Source organism: Serinus canaria, chromosome 15 (assembly GCF_022539315.1).
Source record: "Serinus canaria isolate serCan28SL12 chromosome 15, serCan2020, whole genome shotgun sequence".
Taxonomy (NCBI): Eukaryota; Metazoa; Chordata; class Aves; order Passeriformes; family Fringillidae; genus Serinus; species Serinus canaria.
In genome coordinates this window covers 10,438,848-10,456,891 of record NC_066329.1, presented here as the reverse complement: position 1 = coordinate 10,456,891, position 18,044 = coordinate 10,438,848, and the positions used below count along the sequence as shown (strand labels likewise).

General features: G+C 45.6%; 1 protein-coding gene across 2 annotated transcripts; it reads left to right on the top strand.

Moving 5' to 3' along the window:
• The first annotated feature begins 47 nt into the window (after positions 1 to 47).
• On the top strand, positions 48 to 16,775 carry MAPKAPK5 (MAPK activated protein kinase 5). 2 transcript variants are annotated; one of them, XM_050980470.1, is made up of 14 exons: positions 48 to 499; positions 2,819 to 2,892; positions 3,679 to 3,754; positions 4,758 to 4,855; positions 5,822 to 5,930; positions 7,740 to 7,829; positions 8,485 to 8,580; positions 9,602 to 9,682; positions 11,073 to 11,260; positions 13,124 to 13,244; positions 13,824 to 13,954; positions 14,534 to 14,655; positions 14,949 to 15,053; positions 15,981 to 16,775. In XM_050980470.1, the coding sequence occupies exons 1-14, from the start codon at positions 464 to 466 to the stop codon at positions 16,073 to 16,075; spliced, it is 1,422 nt and encodes a 473-aa protein (XP_050836427.1). In that variant the 5' UTR covers positions 48 to 463; the 3' UTR covers positions 16,076 to 16,775. The 2 variants fall into 2 exon arrangements, with proteins under 2 accessions (XP_050836427.1, XP_050836428.1); XM_050980471.1 differs by having other exon boundaries at positions 49 to 499; positions 14,534 to 14,649.
• The last annotated feature ends 1,269 nt before the right edge of the window (positions 16,776 to 18,044 follow it).

Below are 18,044 nucleotides of genomic sequence, written 5' to 3'. Positions count from 1 at the left end.
CCCTGAGGCTCGGTGATCAAACGTCATCACAAGGCGCCGCCCTACTCGAAAGACCCGCGGGGGCTTTCTCGTTGCCGTCGCGCTTTTAGAGCTGCCCGCAGCCGCCTGCAAACCGCTCCAGCGCCGTGGCGGCGGCTCCAAAAATCCCGCGGCGGGCACGGGGCGGGCGCGGCGATCCCGCTTCGTCCTTCCGTGCTGCCCGCGGCATCGGCAGCGGTGCTGCGGCGGCCCGCGGCGCCCGGCGGGGCTGCCCGGCGCGGGGTGCCGGCGATGTCCGGGTCCCGGGCGGCTCCTCCCGGTTGAGCGGCGGCTCCGCGCGGGCCCCGCGCCCTCCCCGCGCCGCGGGCTCCGGCACCCGCGGCCCGCCCGAGCGGGCATGAGGCGGAGCGGCGGCGGCACAAAGGCTCCTGCGGGGCTGCGCGTTGCCTGAAGCGGCGCCGGGCCCGCCGCGCCCCGCGGGGCGATGTCGCAGGATCACGACATGGACAAGACGATCAAGGTTGGCGGGGGACGCCGGGCCGGGCTCGCCGCCGGCGGGGCGGATTTCGGGGCCTTTCGCTCGGGGGGGTTTGCTCGGGATCCCGTGAGCCGAGCGCGCCGAGGATCCGAAGTTTTTGGTGTTTGTGAATTGGTGCTCGCTGGCCGCCAGTTGTGTTGTTCGCTTATTAATTAGTGTGCTGCTGGTTAATGAGTCTCTCATTAGCCATGTTAATTAGTGCCGCGCTCGCTCCTGCCCTTCTGGACTCTGGTCCCGATGTGTCCCTGCTGCAATTCCCTTTACCCAGTGCAGCTGATCTCAACTCAGATATGAAGGGTTTTTTTGGGGTTTTATTTTTTTCCTTATCTGGGGGGTTCTGCCCAAGGTCCCCGTGGCCCATAAATTCCACATTCCTTTTGTCCAAATCCTTCTTCCCGAGCTTTGTTCCCCTTTAAATAGGTTTTTAAATGTCTTTAAAACGTGATAGTGTGCATCTGTATGCAAACCTTGAAATTAGAAATGCTGGCTTAGAAATGCCATGGAAAAGGACAGACATTGTTGAGAAACAGAAATAAATTTCAGGACATAAATTCAGAAATAAATTTAAGGACAGCTTTGCAAAAAAAAAAAAAAAATTAGATACTTTAGAGAAATAAAACTATGAAAGATGCTTTATATCAGGACCCACCAGATCCTAATTACTAAAATAACTTAAAAGAACAATTTACTCTGCAGGGGTAATTTTAGATTATTTACAGCATGAAGTGGCAAAAGCTGATAAGCCAAGAAATGTTTATAAGGTATTGTAATTAACAAATTAAAAAACGAAATTAAAAATTGTTGCCTTCTGATTGTGATGGTGTGAATTGTAACAGCTGAATTGTCCCACCCTTCAAATGACACTGAAAATGGAATTGGAATTCTGTTTCTCCCCTGGGAATTCTGCTTTTCCAGGCTCTGTTATCCCAGCCTGCTGGGGTAGTGCCCAAATTCTTGGCTCAGCCTTGGTGGGAGGGAATTTTGCTGCTGGAGAGGTCCCAGCTCCATGTGGAGCTGTGAAACTTTGTTGGAATTCTGGATATTTCACATCATTATCCTCTTTTCCCACTGAAAATTTGGGTTATTACTCAGAAGTTTCAGGTTCCTGGAAGTCTGGAGATTCCCAGGAATTCCATACCCATGAAATCCAGCAGAAACACTTGGTTATTTTTAAACTCATTGGTGCTCTGAAAGCATTTTGAGCTTTTTAGGATGAAAATCATGGAATTCTTAAAGTTGGAAAAGAGTGAAGATTTCCCTGGCAAGGCTGGGAATTCCTGGTGCTGAGGTTGGAGCTGGGAGGTGGAAGTGGCTCCCAAATCCTGGATTTGGTGTCATTTGTGGTTCTTGACCATTAATTATTCATTTTGCCTCTGATTTATGCTTTGGGATGAAGGTTGGGATCCAGATTTAAAAGTACAGGATGAAAAATTGTTGCTTTTTTCTTTAAAACAGTGGCAAATACACAGAATAGGAAAATTAAATGCTCATTAATGCCCTTCCTTCTAAACCCTTTAGAAACCTTCAGGGGTGGCCTTTCCCATGAATTTCCAGTGGATTTGGGAATTGCTTTCCTTGTGCTGCTGTTGCAGCAGCTCTTTTTGCTGTGATTTATCCTGAGCAGAGGCAGGAATTTAATAAAGGAACAAAGGCCCAGCTCAAGGCATCAATCAAAGCCCTGAGCTGGGTTTAAAGCCTGCCTTGGGATGTGGTTAAGCCTGAGAGCACCCAAGTGTGGCCTAACAAAACCCAGCCCTGTTTGTGTGGATTTGGACAGAAGGAGCCTGGTTCATGATCAGAGAAATCTGCAATTAATCAAGCAGGGTTTAATTTACACTGTGATGGTTCCAGCGGTTTGAAACCTGCAATTTCCTGTTTTCTGTGACCAAAAAAATGCATTTTAATGCTGGAATGGGCTCCTTGTTTCTTTGAGATTGATCATTTCTAGGTAGGGAGCTGGAACTGAGTCAGGGAGAGATGCCCTTGGTACAGTTTGGGTATTAAAAGCACAAAATTCCATTTACTGCTCTCAATAACCCTCTTTGGAAATTCCAGCTGCACAGAAACAATTTTAATCAGGTAAACCATGACATGAGCATTTATATTTATATTATTTATATTTATATTTAATTTTCCTCAGGAAAGCAAACTCCCCAGCAGGCACTTATACACTCAGATCTGCTGAGCTGGGTTGGGTTTTTTTGGTTTTTTTTTTTTTTTTTTTTTTTTTTTTTTTTGAAAAGCTGTAATAATTTTATTTATTATCTATTTATTGACTGTGTTTTCCCTCCTGCTGAACAGGAAACCTCCATTTTAGAGGAATACAACATAAACTGGACTCAGAAGCTGGGAGCTGGGATCAGTGGGCCTGTTAGGTAAGGGAACAGCCCAGGATTATCCCTGCCCTGTGGAGGAGTCAATGAGTGTTTGACTAAAAATGATGATGGGATACATGGAAAATTCCTACCAACAAATGCCTCTGCCCCACGTAGGTCATGCAGGAGGGGTTTTGTCTTTTTTGGGGGGGAATTTGGGGAGGAAAACTTCTCCTCCCTGCCCTTTCCCTTCTTTCCCAGTTGTTTTTCCAGCTCTTCCACTGCCTTTGCATCCCAGCCCTGCTGCTCATGGATTTCTCACCCCTGGATGATTTCTGGGAAGGAAAACAATTTTCCAACAAAGCCTGTCCCTTCAGGGAATGTGAATTTGGGCTGGAAAACCCCTGTGCTGCTCTTCTGGGTGCTGCCTTTGTCTTCCCCATCATTTATCTTCCTGTCTGGGTTCTCCTCATCCTTTTTGGGTTGTTTCATTCAAACTCTCATTTTGTGCTTTGTTCTTTTGGCTGCCTCTGCAAACATGGGTCCTTTCCTCATTTGTTAAATGGGGGAGGAAAAAGAGAAAAAAATCAGCCAAAATGAGGATTTCCTTCCCAAACACTTCACTTATTCCAACATCACTGAGGGTGTTCAGGTGTGCTTTGGGTTATTTCCATCCAAAATCTCTCTTGAGGCTGAATTCAGGATGAGAGCTGGGATGTATCCCAGACTTGGGGGCATTTCTGGGAATTCCCACATGGAGAGCAAACTCAGAGCTACAAATCAATTGCTTCAGGTGTCTCTTTTTAACCCCTTGCTGACTGAATGATTTTCTTGCTGTAATACCAGAGTCTGCATGAAAAAATCCTCCCAAGAACGCTTTGCACTGAAAATCCTCCTCGATCGTCCAAAAGCTCGAAATGAGGTACAGTTCCTGCTTTTCTCTCCAGAAAACCTTCCATTCTTGGGATGTTTTACACATCAAAACCCCACCACCAAACCCCCATTTGCTGCCTGTGCATCCAGAGATTTATTTCTGATTAATTGAGCTGTGTTTTAAAGCTGTTCTTCTCCCTGTAATGAAACAGAACCAGTTTGAGAGGGAATTTTGTTGCCATACGTCTCACTCTTGGATGTCACTGCTCCAAGAATGCTTCAAGTTGTTCTGGAAATGGATTTTTCCATGTGCCAGGACCTAAAGCAGCTCCTGACACAGGTTGGGAATTCCTGAGGTGCCAAACTGTCAGCCTGTGGAATGATGGGCACTCCTCCAAGCTGTGGGGAATTTAAAGAAGGATTTATTGTCCTCGAGGTTTAAGCAACTTCCATTTCTTGTTACTGAGCAAATTCTCCTTTAAAATTCTCATAAAAATCATCTGTGTACAAAAAGCACCAAGACTTGGCTGGATTGAACAGCCCAGGGAGCTTAAAGTGGGGGAAATTCCTGAATGTTGGGACAGCAGGTCCCAATTCCTTCCCAGCTGGAGCCTGCTGGGGCTCCCTGCAGCCCAAACCCACAGAGTGGCTCAGCAAGGGACACATTTGGTGGGATTTGTGCTGGGAGAGGCAGAAAGGGACAGCTCTGAGCTGTGGTTACCCTCCAGACACACTTTGGGTTCTGGTTCCAAGTATGGAGGGGTTGGAGGTTCTGAGCAAGTGTTTAATTCAGATGTTCCAGCTGTTGTGAGTGCTTAGCCATGCATGGAATGATGGAATTTTAGGGTTTATTCATTCATTTTCACTTCCACTGAAGTGCTACATTGCTCCTTTAAAGCTGGTTCTGTCTAAATTTCTGTAAAACGCTCCAAGATTGAGCTTTTCCCAGAGCTCTGTGTGGGATCCCACAATCTGCCCCAAATTTGGGGGCCAGCCTGGGGTGGTTTTTCCCTGTCCCTGTGTGCAGTAACAGCTCTTCCCTTCTCTTCAAGGTACGTCTGCACATGATGTGTGCAACACATCCCAATATTGTTCAAATAATTGAAGTTTATGCTAACAGTGTGCAGTTCCCACATGAATCCAGCCCCAGGTAAGATTACATAGGGGGATTCATTCCCACAGCTTGTTTGCCATGTTTAGCCCAAGGTATAGTGGAGTTTGCTTTGCTTTGCTTTGGTTTTAATCACAAAATTATTATTTCAAGGGGGTCCCAGGTGTAATAATTATCCTGCAGACCAAGCAGCTCTTGTTTTTTTTTCCCCTGACTTTTGTGTATTTCAATTATTTTGCCTCCTTTATTCCCTGTGTTGAATGCATCTCCATTTTTTTAGGTTTTCCATTGATTCAGTCTGCATTGTGTGAAAGAGTTGTTTCTAAAAATATGAAATTCAGCCCTGCAAACTCTCAATGCATTGTCCTGCTTAAAATGAACACAGGAAAACATGGAGCAGAGTGATTTTTTTTTTTTTTTGGTGCATTATTATATTTGGATAAAAGTATTGTCTTCTGAGAGGATCTTAGTGGAGAAAATCATCAGAGCTGGGAGAATTTCTGAGAGCTGAGACCTGTCTTAGGCTCTGGTGTAGCTGATTTTGCTGTGTGGTGGGAACTGGGAGTTAATTCCTTGAGGATCTGGCAGCCCTGATCTCCACCTTCCTATTTTTTATCCTTCACACTTATGGCAGTAAAGCTGTAAATTAAAATAATGAGGGATCCAGACTCAAAAGCATCCACGTGCTGTGTAATCCTCGATGGCAGAGTTATCCCTTGGAGTGTCCACATGGCTTCCAGCTCCATCCAGGCTGGAGCTGGATGTATCCATGTCCAGTTTGTTCCAGCTGGATGTGGGAGCCCATCAGGAGGAGCAAACTGGAGATTCCCAGGAGCCAGAAAATCCCGAGGATTTTAAACTCTAAGGCAAAACGACAGCACCCAACTAGCCCCAAAAGCAGCAGAGAGAGAAAGCAGTGTTTGTGTGAAAAATGCATTCTTAGCTTAGCAATTCTGTTCTTTTGGATGATTTTTTAATGTAACAACATGAAATGCTTTTGAACAGGGCTCGGCTCCTAATTGTAATGGAGATGATGGAAGGGGGAGAGCTCTTCCACAGAATCAGCCAGCACCGGCACTTTACTGAGAAGCAAGCGAGCCAAGTAACAAAGCAGGCAAGTCACCCCCTGTCCCAGCAAATCCATCATGCTCTGGCTAAAGTAGGGACAATTCCTGGGGCTGGAAGGGTGGGAAAAAGGGATGAATTAAAAGATTCCTCAGTTCTGATCCGATGATCATTGCCTGCTTTGTTATAAGTGACAATGCCCAAGCTTTACTAGGAATAAAGGATTGAAGGTGTGGGCTTGTTCTCTGGGTCTGCTGTGCTTAACATTGCTTTTCCACACCTGCTCTAGAGAAGACTTCCAAGAGAACTTTGTCATTCTTCTTGTCCTAAAAGTGTTGCCTCCAGCAGGACTCCTGAGCTCTGGAACCTCCATGACCCCCTTGGTGTTTCTCTCCTCTGGGCCAGGGGTTTTCAGGCTGGGTTCTGGGCTTGGGCTGTGGAATTCCTGGAAGATACCAAGGAATGTGTCTGTTTGTTCTGATTTTGTGTCTGTTTGTTCCAGTGTCGTTTTTCCTTCACCCTTTCTCTCCCAGCTCACTCCTGAATGATTTTATAGCTTCCATGGTGGTTTCTGCAGGGGGTTTTGGTGTCCATCAGGTTTTTTGTTGCTGGTGGGACTCTCAGAAGGATCTCTGGAATTCAGTGCTGGGATTCCCAGTTCCCCTCAGCTGGAGAGAGAATGTTTGCACCTGGAGCAAAAAATTTGTGTTACTTTTGTGCTTTGACTTGTTTCTAATGAAATGCTAATTGTGCTGGCACTTTTTGGTCTCATCCAACAAAGAAATGGAAGTACAGAATTATTCTTGACAGTTTGTTTGACATCCTTTGGGCTGTTTGATTCTGACATGGGGAAAACTTGTAAAACTTTACCAGAAGTCAAGACTTTGGTTTGAATTCTGTGTGTACACTTGGGTTATTCATGTCTCAAGTAACTCTTTGCTTTAATGTTCATAGAAATGAAGTTTGAAATGTGACAGTCTCTCTAAAATTCTTTTCTCTGGTGGTTCTTCATCCTTGTCTTGTACCCAGGAATGGTTAAAGCTTTTCACAGCACTGCCTCATTTTCTCTGGAAATGTGTTTGTATTTATTGCTGAGCTGAATTAGCAGTGAAGTTCTCTTGTGACAGTAATTTAGAGGTTTTTAAGGACTCTAAACTTGGGTAGGATCCTGCAGAATCCAGCAGGGATAGTTCCAAATAAGGGTTGTGAGGCTGTGCCTCACTTCTGTCTCAGGAATGCTGTTTAAATATTTATACTTGGCATTTCTTGAAATGAATTGCACTTAGAAATGTGCAGTCCCTGGAGCTTTTCCTGCCTGGATTGCAAGTTCCCAAAGCATCCTTGAAACAATCCAGGAATGCATTTCTGTGGGATATGCACAGAATGATTGAAGTGCAGGCAGTACCATCCAAAATGAAAGAATAAAACTGCCTGAGTGTTGGATCTGCAGGCAGGAACAAGTGCAGTGAATGATTCCCTGGAATCCTGAAGCAAGAACTCCCTGCTGGGAGTGTTCAGGGTGGAACTGCTGGGCAGGGGCAGCACCCTGGAGCCCTGGCACAGCAGGGAAGGGGCACTGGCACCAACTGCTTCACTTTGGGGGGGCTCTCAATGAGTTCCCAAACTGAGGAGGTTGGGAAGCCCAGGCCAGCCTGGCTTTTGTTTTCTGGGGGATTCATGTCCCTGCTGTCACTTCACTGCACCACTGCAGCAGGGTCAGGCTTGTCCTAAAGGAGAGCTCCACCCAAGAGGAGTGAAAGTGTTTGGGGTTGGAAATGTCCTTTGTAAAGCTGAAATAAATGTCCAGGCTGCAGGAGGATGTTGGTGATTGTAGCTGATTTATTGTGCCCTTTTCCAGATAGCTTTGGCTTTGCAGCATTGCCACTCACTAAACATTGCACACAGAGACCTCAAGCCTGAGAATCTCCTCTTCAAGGATAACTCTCTGGTAAGAGGAACATTTGCAATTCTTTTGCTGCTGAATTCTGTGAAGTGGCTCAAGGGTGACTCTCAGAGTAGTGGTAAAATTACATGAATGTTTTGGTGACAAAATTAAAATTGATCTTGAAAATTCAATTGAAAAAAAAATTAATTGAATTGAAAATTCAATTGAAAATTTCAGTTGAATTCAATTCAATTGAAAATTGAATCACCTAGATGGACTTGGTACTTTTCTATCCCCTGATCTCCTTGCAGGGCAGTGAGCCTCTGCTACTGCTATTAAATAGGAGTCAGGTTCTCCACCTGAACACAATCCAGCTCTGCCCCCTCATCAGGATGTTCTGACCCTCTACCTAGAGGTGCTTTGATAGATCCAAACAATTCTTTGTCTCTCCTGCTCACCACTTGGATGTGCAGTGATCCCCCTACAAGGGGCTCAGTGCCTTCCCAATCCCTGAGGAGGCTGTTTCTGGCCCAGAGCACCCAGAAGAGCAAAACCTCTGCTTTGAAAGGTCAATTTGTGACCTTTCAGCTGCCTGGTGGAGTGTGAGAGTGTAAATCTAATGTTTGGAAAAGATGAGATGAGGACAGGGGAAGAATTCTGTGTTAGAAAAGCTGATTTCATGAGATTTGTCTAATAAAGCCTCTTCTCCTTGTTTTAGGATGCACCTGTTAAATTGTGTGACTTTGGGTTTGCCAAAGTAGACCAAGGTGACTTGATGACACCCCAGTTCACTCCCTATTATGTAGCACCTCAGGTAACAACCAGTTCCTGCTCTGGGCTAAAGGGGGATCATTTATTGCCTCAGCCTCCAAATCCACATCATTTTAACCCCCTTTGCTCTCCTGGAAGGGCTCTGAGTGCAGGAATCTTCCAGAAATCCCTCCACCCTGAGCTGGAGTGCCACAGGGATCTGTTGATAAGGCAAATTTCCCAGACTCTGCTCCGCACTGATGGTGACAATTGGCCTTTAGCTGTATTAAAGAAGCTGCTTTGGCAAAATCCCTGCTTTGCCACCCTTCTTCCAGCTCAAGCTCATTCAGGATTCCATTAAAAAGGACTTGGCTGGAAGAAAAAGGTTCTGAAAAGGTTGCTCACCAAGGGCAGTGGCAGAGGGTTGGTACCTGGGCACCTTGGCCTGACCCCTCTGTCATTAAACACAATCTGTAATTACACATAGGCTGCTCTTTGTGGTGCTGCTTTCCCCCTCTCTCCTGTCCTTTGTGTTGGAGTCCTGGAGAAAATGAAAAGCAGCTGCAGATGGAGATTTAATTGCAGTGCTGGGCTGCTTTTAATCACTGGGGAGGGCAATTCAGAGATCAGCCTGCCCTGAAAATTCATAAAATTCCTTCCTAGCTGAAGCCTGCTGGGGCTCCCTGCAATCCAAACCCACAGAGTGGCTCAGCAAGGGACACATTTGGTGGGATTTGTGCTGGGAGAGGCAGAAAGGGACAGATCTGAGCTTGGGTTACCCTCCAGACACACTTCAGGTTCTGGTTCCAAGCATGGAGGGGTTGGAGGTTCTGAGCAAGTGTTTAATTCAGGCAGAACTGGAGATTTCAGTGCCCTGAAATATTATATATTTTAGTATTTTCCTAATGTAGAAAGCTCCAGTCTTTCTTAGGGAGAAAAACTGACTTTGGTAGTCTTCAGTAGCTGGAATAAATTTCCTGAGTGGAAAATCATCAGGAATCTTTGGCCCAGGCTTTGCTGGCTGTGTTGTCTGTTGGCAAATCCTGAAATGGATTTTTCTTTGTTTTTATTTCCCTTCTCACCAGGTATTGGAGGCACAAAGAAGACATCAGAAAGAAAAGTCTGGTATTATCCCCACCTCTCCAACCCCTTACACTTACAACAAGGTGAGCTGGAAAACATCTTTGTCTTCCCCACCCCACTGGTGCAAACCAGTGCAAATAATGAAATGCACACTTAGTGCAAACCTAATAATTGATCCACTAATAAAGGGGGGATAAATACACAAATGCTGTTAAGGAGAACTAAAAATGAACAAGATTTTGGAGAGAGTAGAAGGACTCTGCTGGATTGAGGCCATGAGGGAAGTTCTTTCAGCTGTGTTCAAAGGGAATCTCTTTCCTGCTGCCAGAGTTTCTGGATGTGCATAGCATTCCTTGTTCAGGCAGCTGTGCCAGGAACTGCTCTGTACCTGGATCTTCTGGAAAACAACCAAGAATTTATTGTGTAGCTGCTGGAATCTTGGCAAAATCATGGCAGGAAATGTCCTGAAAGGTCATAATCCTTTTTGGGCATTCCAAAACATTTTCCTCCTTATTATCATCACTGTCTCCTGCTGGCTGAGCAGTGCTTGAACCAGTGAGTGTTCTGGGTGTGTCAGTTTTGATTCAGGTTTTCTGGTTTGTGATCCCAGAGTAAGGATCTGCCCTGATTGCAGCTCTAGGGATGGTTGTTTATTCCACCACATATGCACATATGCAGTCTTAGCATTTAGTAGCCTCACAGAGAGAGTTAAAAAAAATATTAATTAGTCTCCATCACAAATCTGCCTTCCTCAGGGCTCTGACTGTGCCTCTCCATCCTGGAGAGCCAGGCTGGTGATTGTAGCAGACAATTCTGTTTCTGAACTCCTTAGAACGTGCCAGTAGTGTTTGCATATGGAGTTTCTTGTTCCCTCTCTTGTCCCTTGATTTGGGATTTCCAAGGTGGGAATGATTTTCTTTCCCTGTTCCATGTGAAGAATTGCTCTGTGCAGCCCTGGTGGCACTGGGTGAAGGGGCTGCTGAGGGAGGGTGTGATTCTGCAGAAGCAGCACCTGGCACTGACCTGGCTGCCCAGAATGGGCACTGAGAGCTCCCAGGTGCCCTGTCCTTCCATGGCACTCCAGTCCTGTCCCTGGCTGTCCCCACAGACAGCTCTGATTCCATTTCCGGCTGTTGCTTTGTTGGGGGTTGTTGTGTTTTCAGTCTCTCATTGTAAACAACTGGATTCTTTTATGGGTTTGGGGGTGGGATTCAGGTATCCTGAGAGATGCAATAAACTTCTCACACCTCTGCAGCCCTGGCTGATCCCAGACAAATCCCAACCACCTGGAAATTGTTCAGCTTGGAGCACAAAGCTGCCTTGTCACAGCAGCCAGATTTATCCACAAAGGTGGATCTGGAGGAGGAGCTGAGCTGGTTCTGTTCCCTTAGGGAATCACACAGAAGTTTTATCAGAACTCCCCCACTATTTGCTGCAAACTGCTCCCCTAAGTGACCCTTTCCTTGCTTGCAGAGCTGTGACCTGTGGTCCCTGGGGGTGATTATCTACGTGATGCTGTGTGGGTACCCCCCCTTTTACTCCAAGCACCACAGCCGGACGATTCCCAAGGACATGAGGAAAAAGATCATGACAGGAAGCTTCGAGTTCCCAGAGGAGGAGTGGAGCCAGATCTCAGAAATGGCAAAAGACATTGTGAGAAAGTGAGTCCTTGGAGGAAACTCTGGTGTTGCTCTGTGCTTGTGTTAAGGAATTGGAAAGGTTCCATGTTAAAGAAATGGAAAAGCACCTGGAAGTGCCTTATTCCAGCAGTGAGGATTGTCTGCAGCTCATCCAGCTGACAAATTCTCTGTTACATTCAGCATAAACCAAGTCTGGGAAATGTTTTTGTGGGTTTTTTTCCCTGCACAAGTGTTTAATGTTGATGTCTCTTTTGTTGGGGTGAACTGTGTATTGAGTCTTCAAGGGGAGTGGGAGCACTGAAGAGTTTCAGGATTATACAGCTGGCATGGATTTCCTGGGATAACGTTTGAATTCCTATGAAAATCAAGTGCCTTTAATTGGATGTGGTAAATCTGTCCCCTAGAGCCCTGTGCACATCATACACAGCCTAAAAAGAGGCAGGAGGATGGAGAGGGAGATTAAGATCTGTCATGAGGTGCCAGACTCAGATAAGGCTTTGTATGGATGTTTTATTCCGAATGCTAATGGGGTCTGTTTTCCATGCAGGGCACATCCCTCAGCTGGGAGTGTTTCAAAGACTTGGTCTGTTTGGGAGCAAGAAAGTGGCACTGATTAGGGCTTGACCTCACTTATTTTTGAAAAAGTGGCAGGGACTTACTGCCTTTGCATCACCAGAGGAGCTGAGAGAATAAAAGCAATATAAATAGGAAAAAAATCAGTTGGGGAAGTAATTTAAAAGTGTCACTGGCTCCTGAGATGTACTGTAAATTCTCCAAGGATTGTTTGGAGAGGGTGCTGGGACCTTTTCAGAGCTGTGCAGGAGAATGCCCAACCTTTCACCAAATTAACTTTCCTTTATACCAAGGTCAGCTCTTTATTCTCACACAGAAACTCCACAGGCAAAAGGTTTCATTGTCTTTTAAAATTCCCATGAAAGTCAGCTCTCAGGATGTTGTCACATGGATCCAGGCTGATTTCTGACCTCAGGCTTGATGAGGGTTTGATAGTGGCGTAGGATTTGGGAAATGCATGGAAAAGGAATGCACATGGCTGGTATCAAAAGTGAGCTTAACCTGGTTGGCAGCAAGTGGGATTTCTGCTCTCCCCCGTGGTGCTGCTGACATTTTGTACAAGTTATTTCCACTTTCTTGGTACATTAAACAATTGTGCTCTGCAGCCAAGAAGCTGATCTGGAGTTGTCTAAGGAAGTGTGACAGGCTCATGGAGCCATTCCCATTCTCATTCAGACTTTGGGATGACTTGTCAGCACTCTGTGGGAAATCTTGCTTTTTTATTTAGTTGTGCTCATCATGAGAACACAAATCTGTCTGCAAATCCTCTTTCCAAGCTTTCATGCTAGGAAAAAAAAAAAAAGATTTCATGGAGTTTTCAGCAAGCTTGGAATAAAGTTGCTTTTTATTTTGAGGGGCTGGAACCAAAGTGTTCATTACTTGAGGACTTTGCAGGGGGGAGAAAAGCTGAAGAATGGCATGGTGAGAGCAGTGAATCCTGCAGAGTTTCCATGCCCAGAATCCATGGGATGAGTGTAACCTGTTCTGGGGATGAGCTCTGGGGGTGCATTTCCAGAGAGTGCCAGCCTGGATCATTTCCAGTTCCCCTGGAGGGTGATTTCCCACCTGGGAGCAGCAGCTGTGGAATTCAGCAGCACAGGGGTACCCCAGGAATGCCTTTAGCACCCTCCTTTGCCCTGGAGGAGCTGTGACAGCATTAAACCACAGCAAGCTCAGGGAGCTGGGACAGATTTTGGGCTCATTTTGGGGCAGTTTGAGCTCTTGGCAAAGCTGCTTTTTTAGCCTTTAAAATGCTTAAATGCTCTGTAAATCACCAAACCCCTTCTTAGGGATTTTTTCTTTCTTCCCCAGGCTGCTGAAGGTCAAACCTGAGGAACGTCTCACCATTGAAGGGGTGTTGGACCATCCCTGGCTCAATTCCACAGAGGCCCTGGACAACATTCTGCCCTCTGCCCAGCTGATGATGGACAAGGTCTGAGCAGCAGTTATTTGGTCAGGAATGTTGCACAGGAGCAGGAGAGCTCTGGGATAGGTGAAGGGCTTTTTTGACATGGGGTTATGCAGAGAAGGAGCTTCTCTTCTGCTTTAGGAGAGCCTGAGATCGTAGGGAGAAAATAGAAACAGAAATGAAAATGAAATGTGAAATCTGTAAAACTTGAAGGAGATGCTCCCAGATTGGTGTAATGAGCAGCCACGTGCTGATGGTAGGAAGCAGAGCCTGAGGGATCTTCCATAGCTCTTTCCTCTTTTTGCCATGCTTTATGAGGTCATACAGCAATGACCTCACTAATTAAACAAATAGTCCTTGTTTCCTTTAATTTCTGCTCAAAGAGGATTTCAGTCAATCTTGTGAACATGAGGAGATGATCCTTTGTCCTGTTTCCCCCAGGGGTATTTTGTCACTGATTTTAGTTCTAACCCATACCTTGCTTCACGCAAACCTGATTTTTCATGGACATCTCCAAAATAAATCCAGTTTTGGTGTCTCTTTTTGCCCATGGCAAACACTGTCCATGTGCTGTTGCACCAAGTGCCCCTTTTGTCTTTCCAGGCCATGGTGGCAGGGATCCAACAGGCTCATGCAGAACAACTTGCAAACATGAGAATCCAAGACCTCAAAGTGAGCCTGAAGCCCCTTCACTCCGTGAACAACCCGATCCTGCGCAAGCGGAAACTCCTGGGGTAACTCCAGAGCTGGGGTTGGAAGGACAACGTGGAGCCAGCTGGGATGGCTGGGAAATGGCTTTGGGAATGACACAGGCTCAGTTGTAATGGTTTAACACACTTCTGGTGTTGCTCAGACAAATAATAGCGGCACAGTGTGGTTTTTCAGCCAAGATGCGCTAGTGAGGGCAGGAAGGAGGTTGGACACTGTTCCTGCATTGAACAGATTCCTTTTGGGATGATGGATCACATGTAAGATAAGGCAAACTGGGGGAAAGAATTCTAAGATATTTTTTTCTCATCCTGACATTTGACTGAAGAGGTCAGGTAACTTCTCTCTCTTTGTTCGAGTTAATCTAAAAATTAGACTCGTGCATTTTAGGATTACCCTTATTTGAAGTAATTTAAAGGAATATTCCTTTTTCTCCATACTTAAAATGATCTCATAATATAGGACAAAAATGATAATTAATGCTGAACCTGTCTCCCAGTTTCCCAGAGAGGGAAGGAGCTGTTTTAGACTGGAGCAGTTACACAACAAGTAACGAGCTTGAGCTGCACCCAAATTCTAATTATTTCCTCCTTGTTCTTGTGCAGCACCAAGCCAAAGGATGGTGTTTACATCCATGACCCTGAGAATGGAAGCAATGATTCCAACGTGGCTCTGGAGAAGCTGAGAGATGTGATTGCTCAGTGCATTCTACCACAGGCTGGTAAAGGTTGCCACTTTTAAGAACCTTCTATTCCTAAATGTGCAAGACCCTGACTTTGGGTCTGTCTGTGTCAGTGGTGAGGAAGGAGGAAAAGTCCTGGGCAGCCTCTGAGCTGGGATTTGGGTTCATGTGGAATTTTGATGACATGCAGAGCTGTAAAAGAACTTTCAAACAGGAATATTTGGTTGAAAGGCCATTTCCTGGTTTGTGTGGGGTCAGCAGGAGTAACTGCCCAGTTTGCTGAGCCCTGAGTGAGGCACGAGTCCAAACCTCCTGTGTCCCTCTGTTGTCCCAAACAGGAGAGAATGAAGATGAGAAGCTGAATGAAGTGATGCAGGAGGCCTGGAAATACAACAGGGAGTGCAAATTGCTGCGAGACACCCTGCAGAGCTTCAGCTGGAATGGTGAGAATTCCTGCTCTCCCCCAGGGAATGTGGCAAAGGGGGAAGCACAGACCTCCTGCTGTGGAAATAACCCCAAATGTATTTGACTGGGCTGATTTAGATTTTGATACTGTTTCATCCCTTCTGCCAGATTTGGTGTTCCCAAAATGGGGTGAAAGTGTTGCTTTCAAATATCTATTTGAGGGTCAGGGTGGAGTTTTCTGAAGCACCAGGAATGTAACAGCACAAATGGATCATGATAGAAAGGGGGAAGTTTCAACTGCCAGAAGGCAGAGATAGATGGGATATATGCAAAAAAACCTTCCCTATGAGGGCAAGGAGGCCCTGGATAGGGTGCCCAGAGAAGCTGTGGCTGCCCCATCTCTATAAGTGTCCAAGGCCAGGTTGGACAGGGCTTGGAGCAATCTGGGACAGTGGAAAGTGTCCCTGCCCAGATAACCTTTAAGGTCCTTTCCAACCATTCCAGGATTCTCTGATCCTTTTAGGAACCTCTTCAGCTGTGTTGAGCTGCTTTCCATCCAGCTGTTTATTCCCTCTTTCTGCTGGAGGCTGCTTCTCCCTGTCAGCTCTGCAGCACAGCTTGGGTGGGAAGCAGAATGAAACCAGGACAGGCACCTTGAAATGCTCAGATGGCTCCTGGACAGAGGAGGCTGCAGAGGTGTCAGCCCCCAGGAGCAGGTGCTGATGGATGGAAGGGACCAGGAGCATCACAAGGGCTTGATCCTGCTTCCTCCTCTGTTCTGTTTGCTCGGCTTTCATTGAGATCTTTAATTGCTCCATTTTCCAACAGAACCATGGACTGTAAGTCCTTTTGGATCCTGTGCTGCTGTTGCCCTAAGTCTGTGTGAAGCATTGTTTAATTCCAGCTGGGATTGTTTTCCTCCTTGTGCCCAGCTCCAGCTGATTCCCTGCTTTTTTTCCCTTCAGGCAGAGGATTCACAGACAAAGTGGATCGACTAAAACTGGCAGAAATCGTCAAACAAGTGATTGAAGAGCAAACAAATTCCCACGACTCTCAATAGCTGGAGCTTCTTAATCTTATTTTTTTTACCATTTAAGATTTATTCTTTAACTGTAAAAAGTATTTTTATGTAAATTAATAAATCATAATTATTTCATTAAATTTCCATACTGCTTGAAAATGCTGTATAGTTGTAGATACAAAAAAAAAATCATTGGTACTGTAATATTTTTTTAAAACTCAGTTCCTTGAGGTATATATGATCACTTATGTACTGTTAATCATGAGCCCCACAAATGGGGTGGATTTTATTGTTAAAAACCATTCTTTTTCTTAATAACCAGTTGCAGAAGCTGCCTTTCACCTGCCACATCCAGCCCCTGCAGTAACTGTATGCGAAGGAGAGCCACAGTTTCTCAAACCCCTGCTCAGTGAGTACTTGAAGCAAGTGCAAATTCACAGCTCCCCTAGATTGGCACCTAGATTCCAGTTCTTTAGGTAGAGAAAAATCAATTAAATACCCTTCAGTTTGGCTTGGTGCCTGGCCCAGGCACCTGAGGCTATGTGCTTGCTGAAATTTTCAGTTCTGAGCAGTGACTCTCTTTTTTTGTCATCTTCCCCATCTCCCTCAGACCTTCTTTAAGGCTTAACCTCCTCTCTTTCTTTCTCCTCATCTTCCTCAGAGCTTTTTTAAGGCTGAATCAGCCATTCAGCACAAAACTTATCTTTTTCTCACCTTGTCCATCAGCAGAACAGAAGAATGTTCAAGTCTTTATGCACAAGTTCTTTTAATTTCCATGGTGGGATCTTCTATGGACCGAGACCAGCCTGGGCTTTGATTGTTTGGGATCCACCCCCATATTCCCATTCTTTCCTTCCTAGAAGATCCAAGGCTTGGGTTCTGACTTGTCCTCTTGTTTGGCAGAGCTGTTCCCAGGCAGGCTCCCAGTGCTCTGGGGAACCCCTGGGATTTCTCTGGAGCCCAGATTCCCGTCTCTGATGCCTTCGAGCTCCTTCTTGGGGGAGCCACAACTGCAGGGCTGCTCCCTGCTTCCTAGGGCAGGTTCTTACTCTAGTCTGGAACATTGGCTCCAAAAGCTGCTTTTTTAAATCCTGATAAAGCAAACCAATGGCAAGAATCTGTACATAGTTCTAGTTTTCTACCTTTTCTGCTTCTCTTTCTTTCGAGATCGGGCGGAGGCTTTTTATAGAGCTATTTTGGTACCAAATCCGTGCAGACATGGGCTGAGTTTGGTCTGCAGACTGAAGTGCCAACCCAGGGCCCTCAGTGACCACTCCTGAATTGTTGTTGTTGTCTTTCACAGCTCATCCATTTTTGGGTTTACATCGACAAACCTGAGCCATGAATCTCCCAATTCTCTCCTACAAAAGTCCAGCCTTGTTCTTTTTTTGTCTCTTTTCTATACCAAAATTTCCTTGCAGCTTTAGCTGGATGGCAAAGCAGTGTCTGACTCTTTCTATACAATTTTCTAAACAGTGACTTGTTTTTTCTACATGAAGGAGATGCTTTGTTTCCTGTTCTCTGTCAGCTTTCCTTAATCCTGTGGACAGTTTTCCAATGCCTGATCTGTTGCAGGGCAAGAACAATCCCTGCTTATCCATCCTCTGATGGGAGCAGGGAGTGTTTGTGTGAGCTGGAATTGTACCTCTGACACTACCTGGAATATTTGTGCACTGACCTGTTGATGAAAACTGAAGACAATTAGCCAAAATTTAGAGTTTTTGTCACTTTTTTGGCTGTACCACCAAGCCCTGTTACGTGCATTTCTGTCCTTGCTCTAATTCTAGGTCATGTCTTGAAATGATGGATTTCAAGTTCAAAATTTCATTTTGAACTTGAAATCCATGTCTTTCTGGGGAATTGAAACTTTCAAGTGTGGCAGATAGAGATGGAAACAAGGAAATCACCTTTGTTTGAATGGCAGAGCAAAAAATCCCCTCCAAAAGCACTTTGTGACTCTGCCCTCCCAGGAGGAAAATCCTCAGGCAGTTTTTTGGGAGTCAGAATT

Coding starts and splice junctions, on each gene's coding strand:
- MAPKAPK5 (XM_050980470.1), top strand. CDS start 464: ATGTCGCAGGATCACGACATGGACAAGACGATCAAG. Junction 3,755..4,757: donor GTCCAAAAGCTCGAAATGAG/GTACAGTTCCTG, acceptor CTTCTCTTCAAG/GTACGTCTGCACATGATGTG. Junction 8,581..9,601: donor CCTATTATGTAGCACCTCAG/GTAACAACCAGT, acceptor CCTTCTCACCAG/GTATTGGAGGCACAAAGAAG.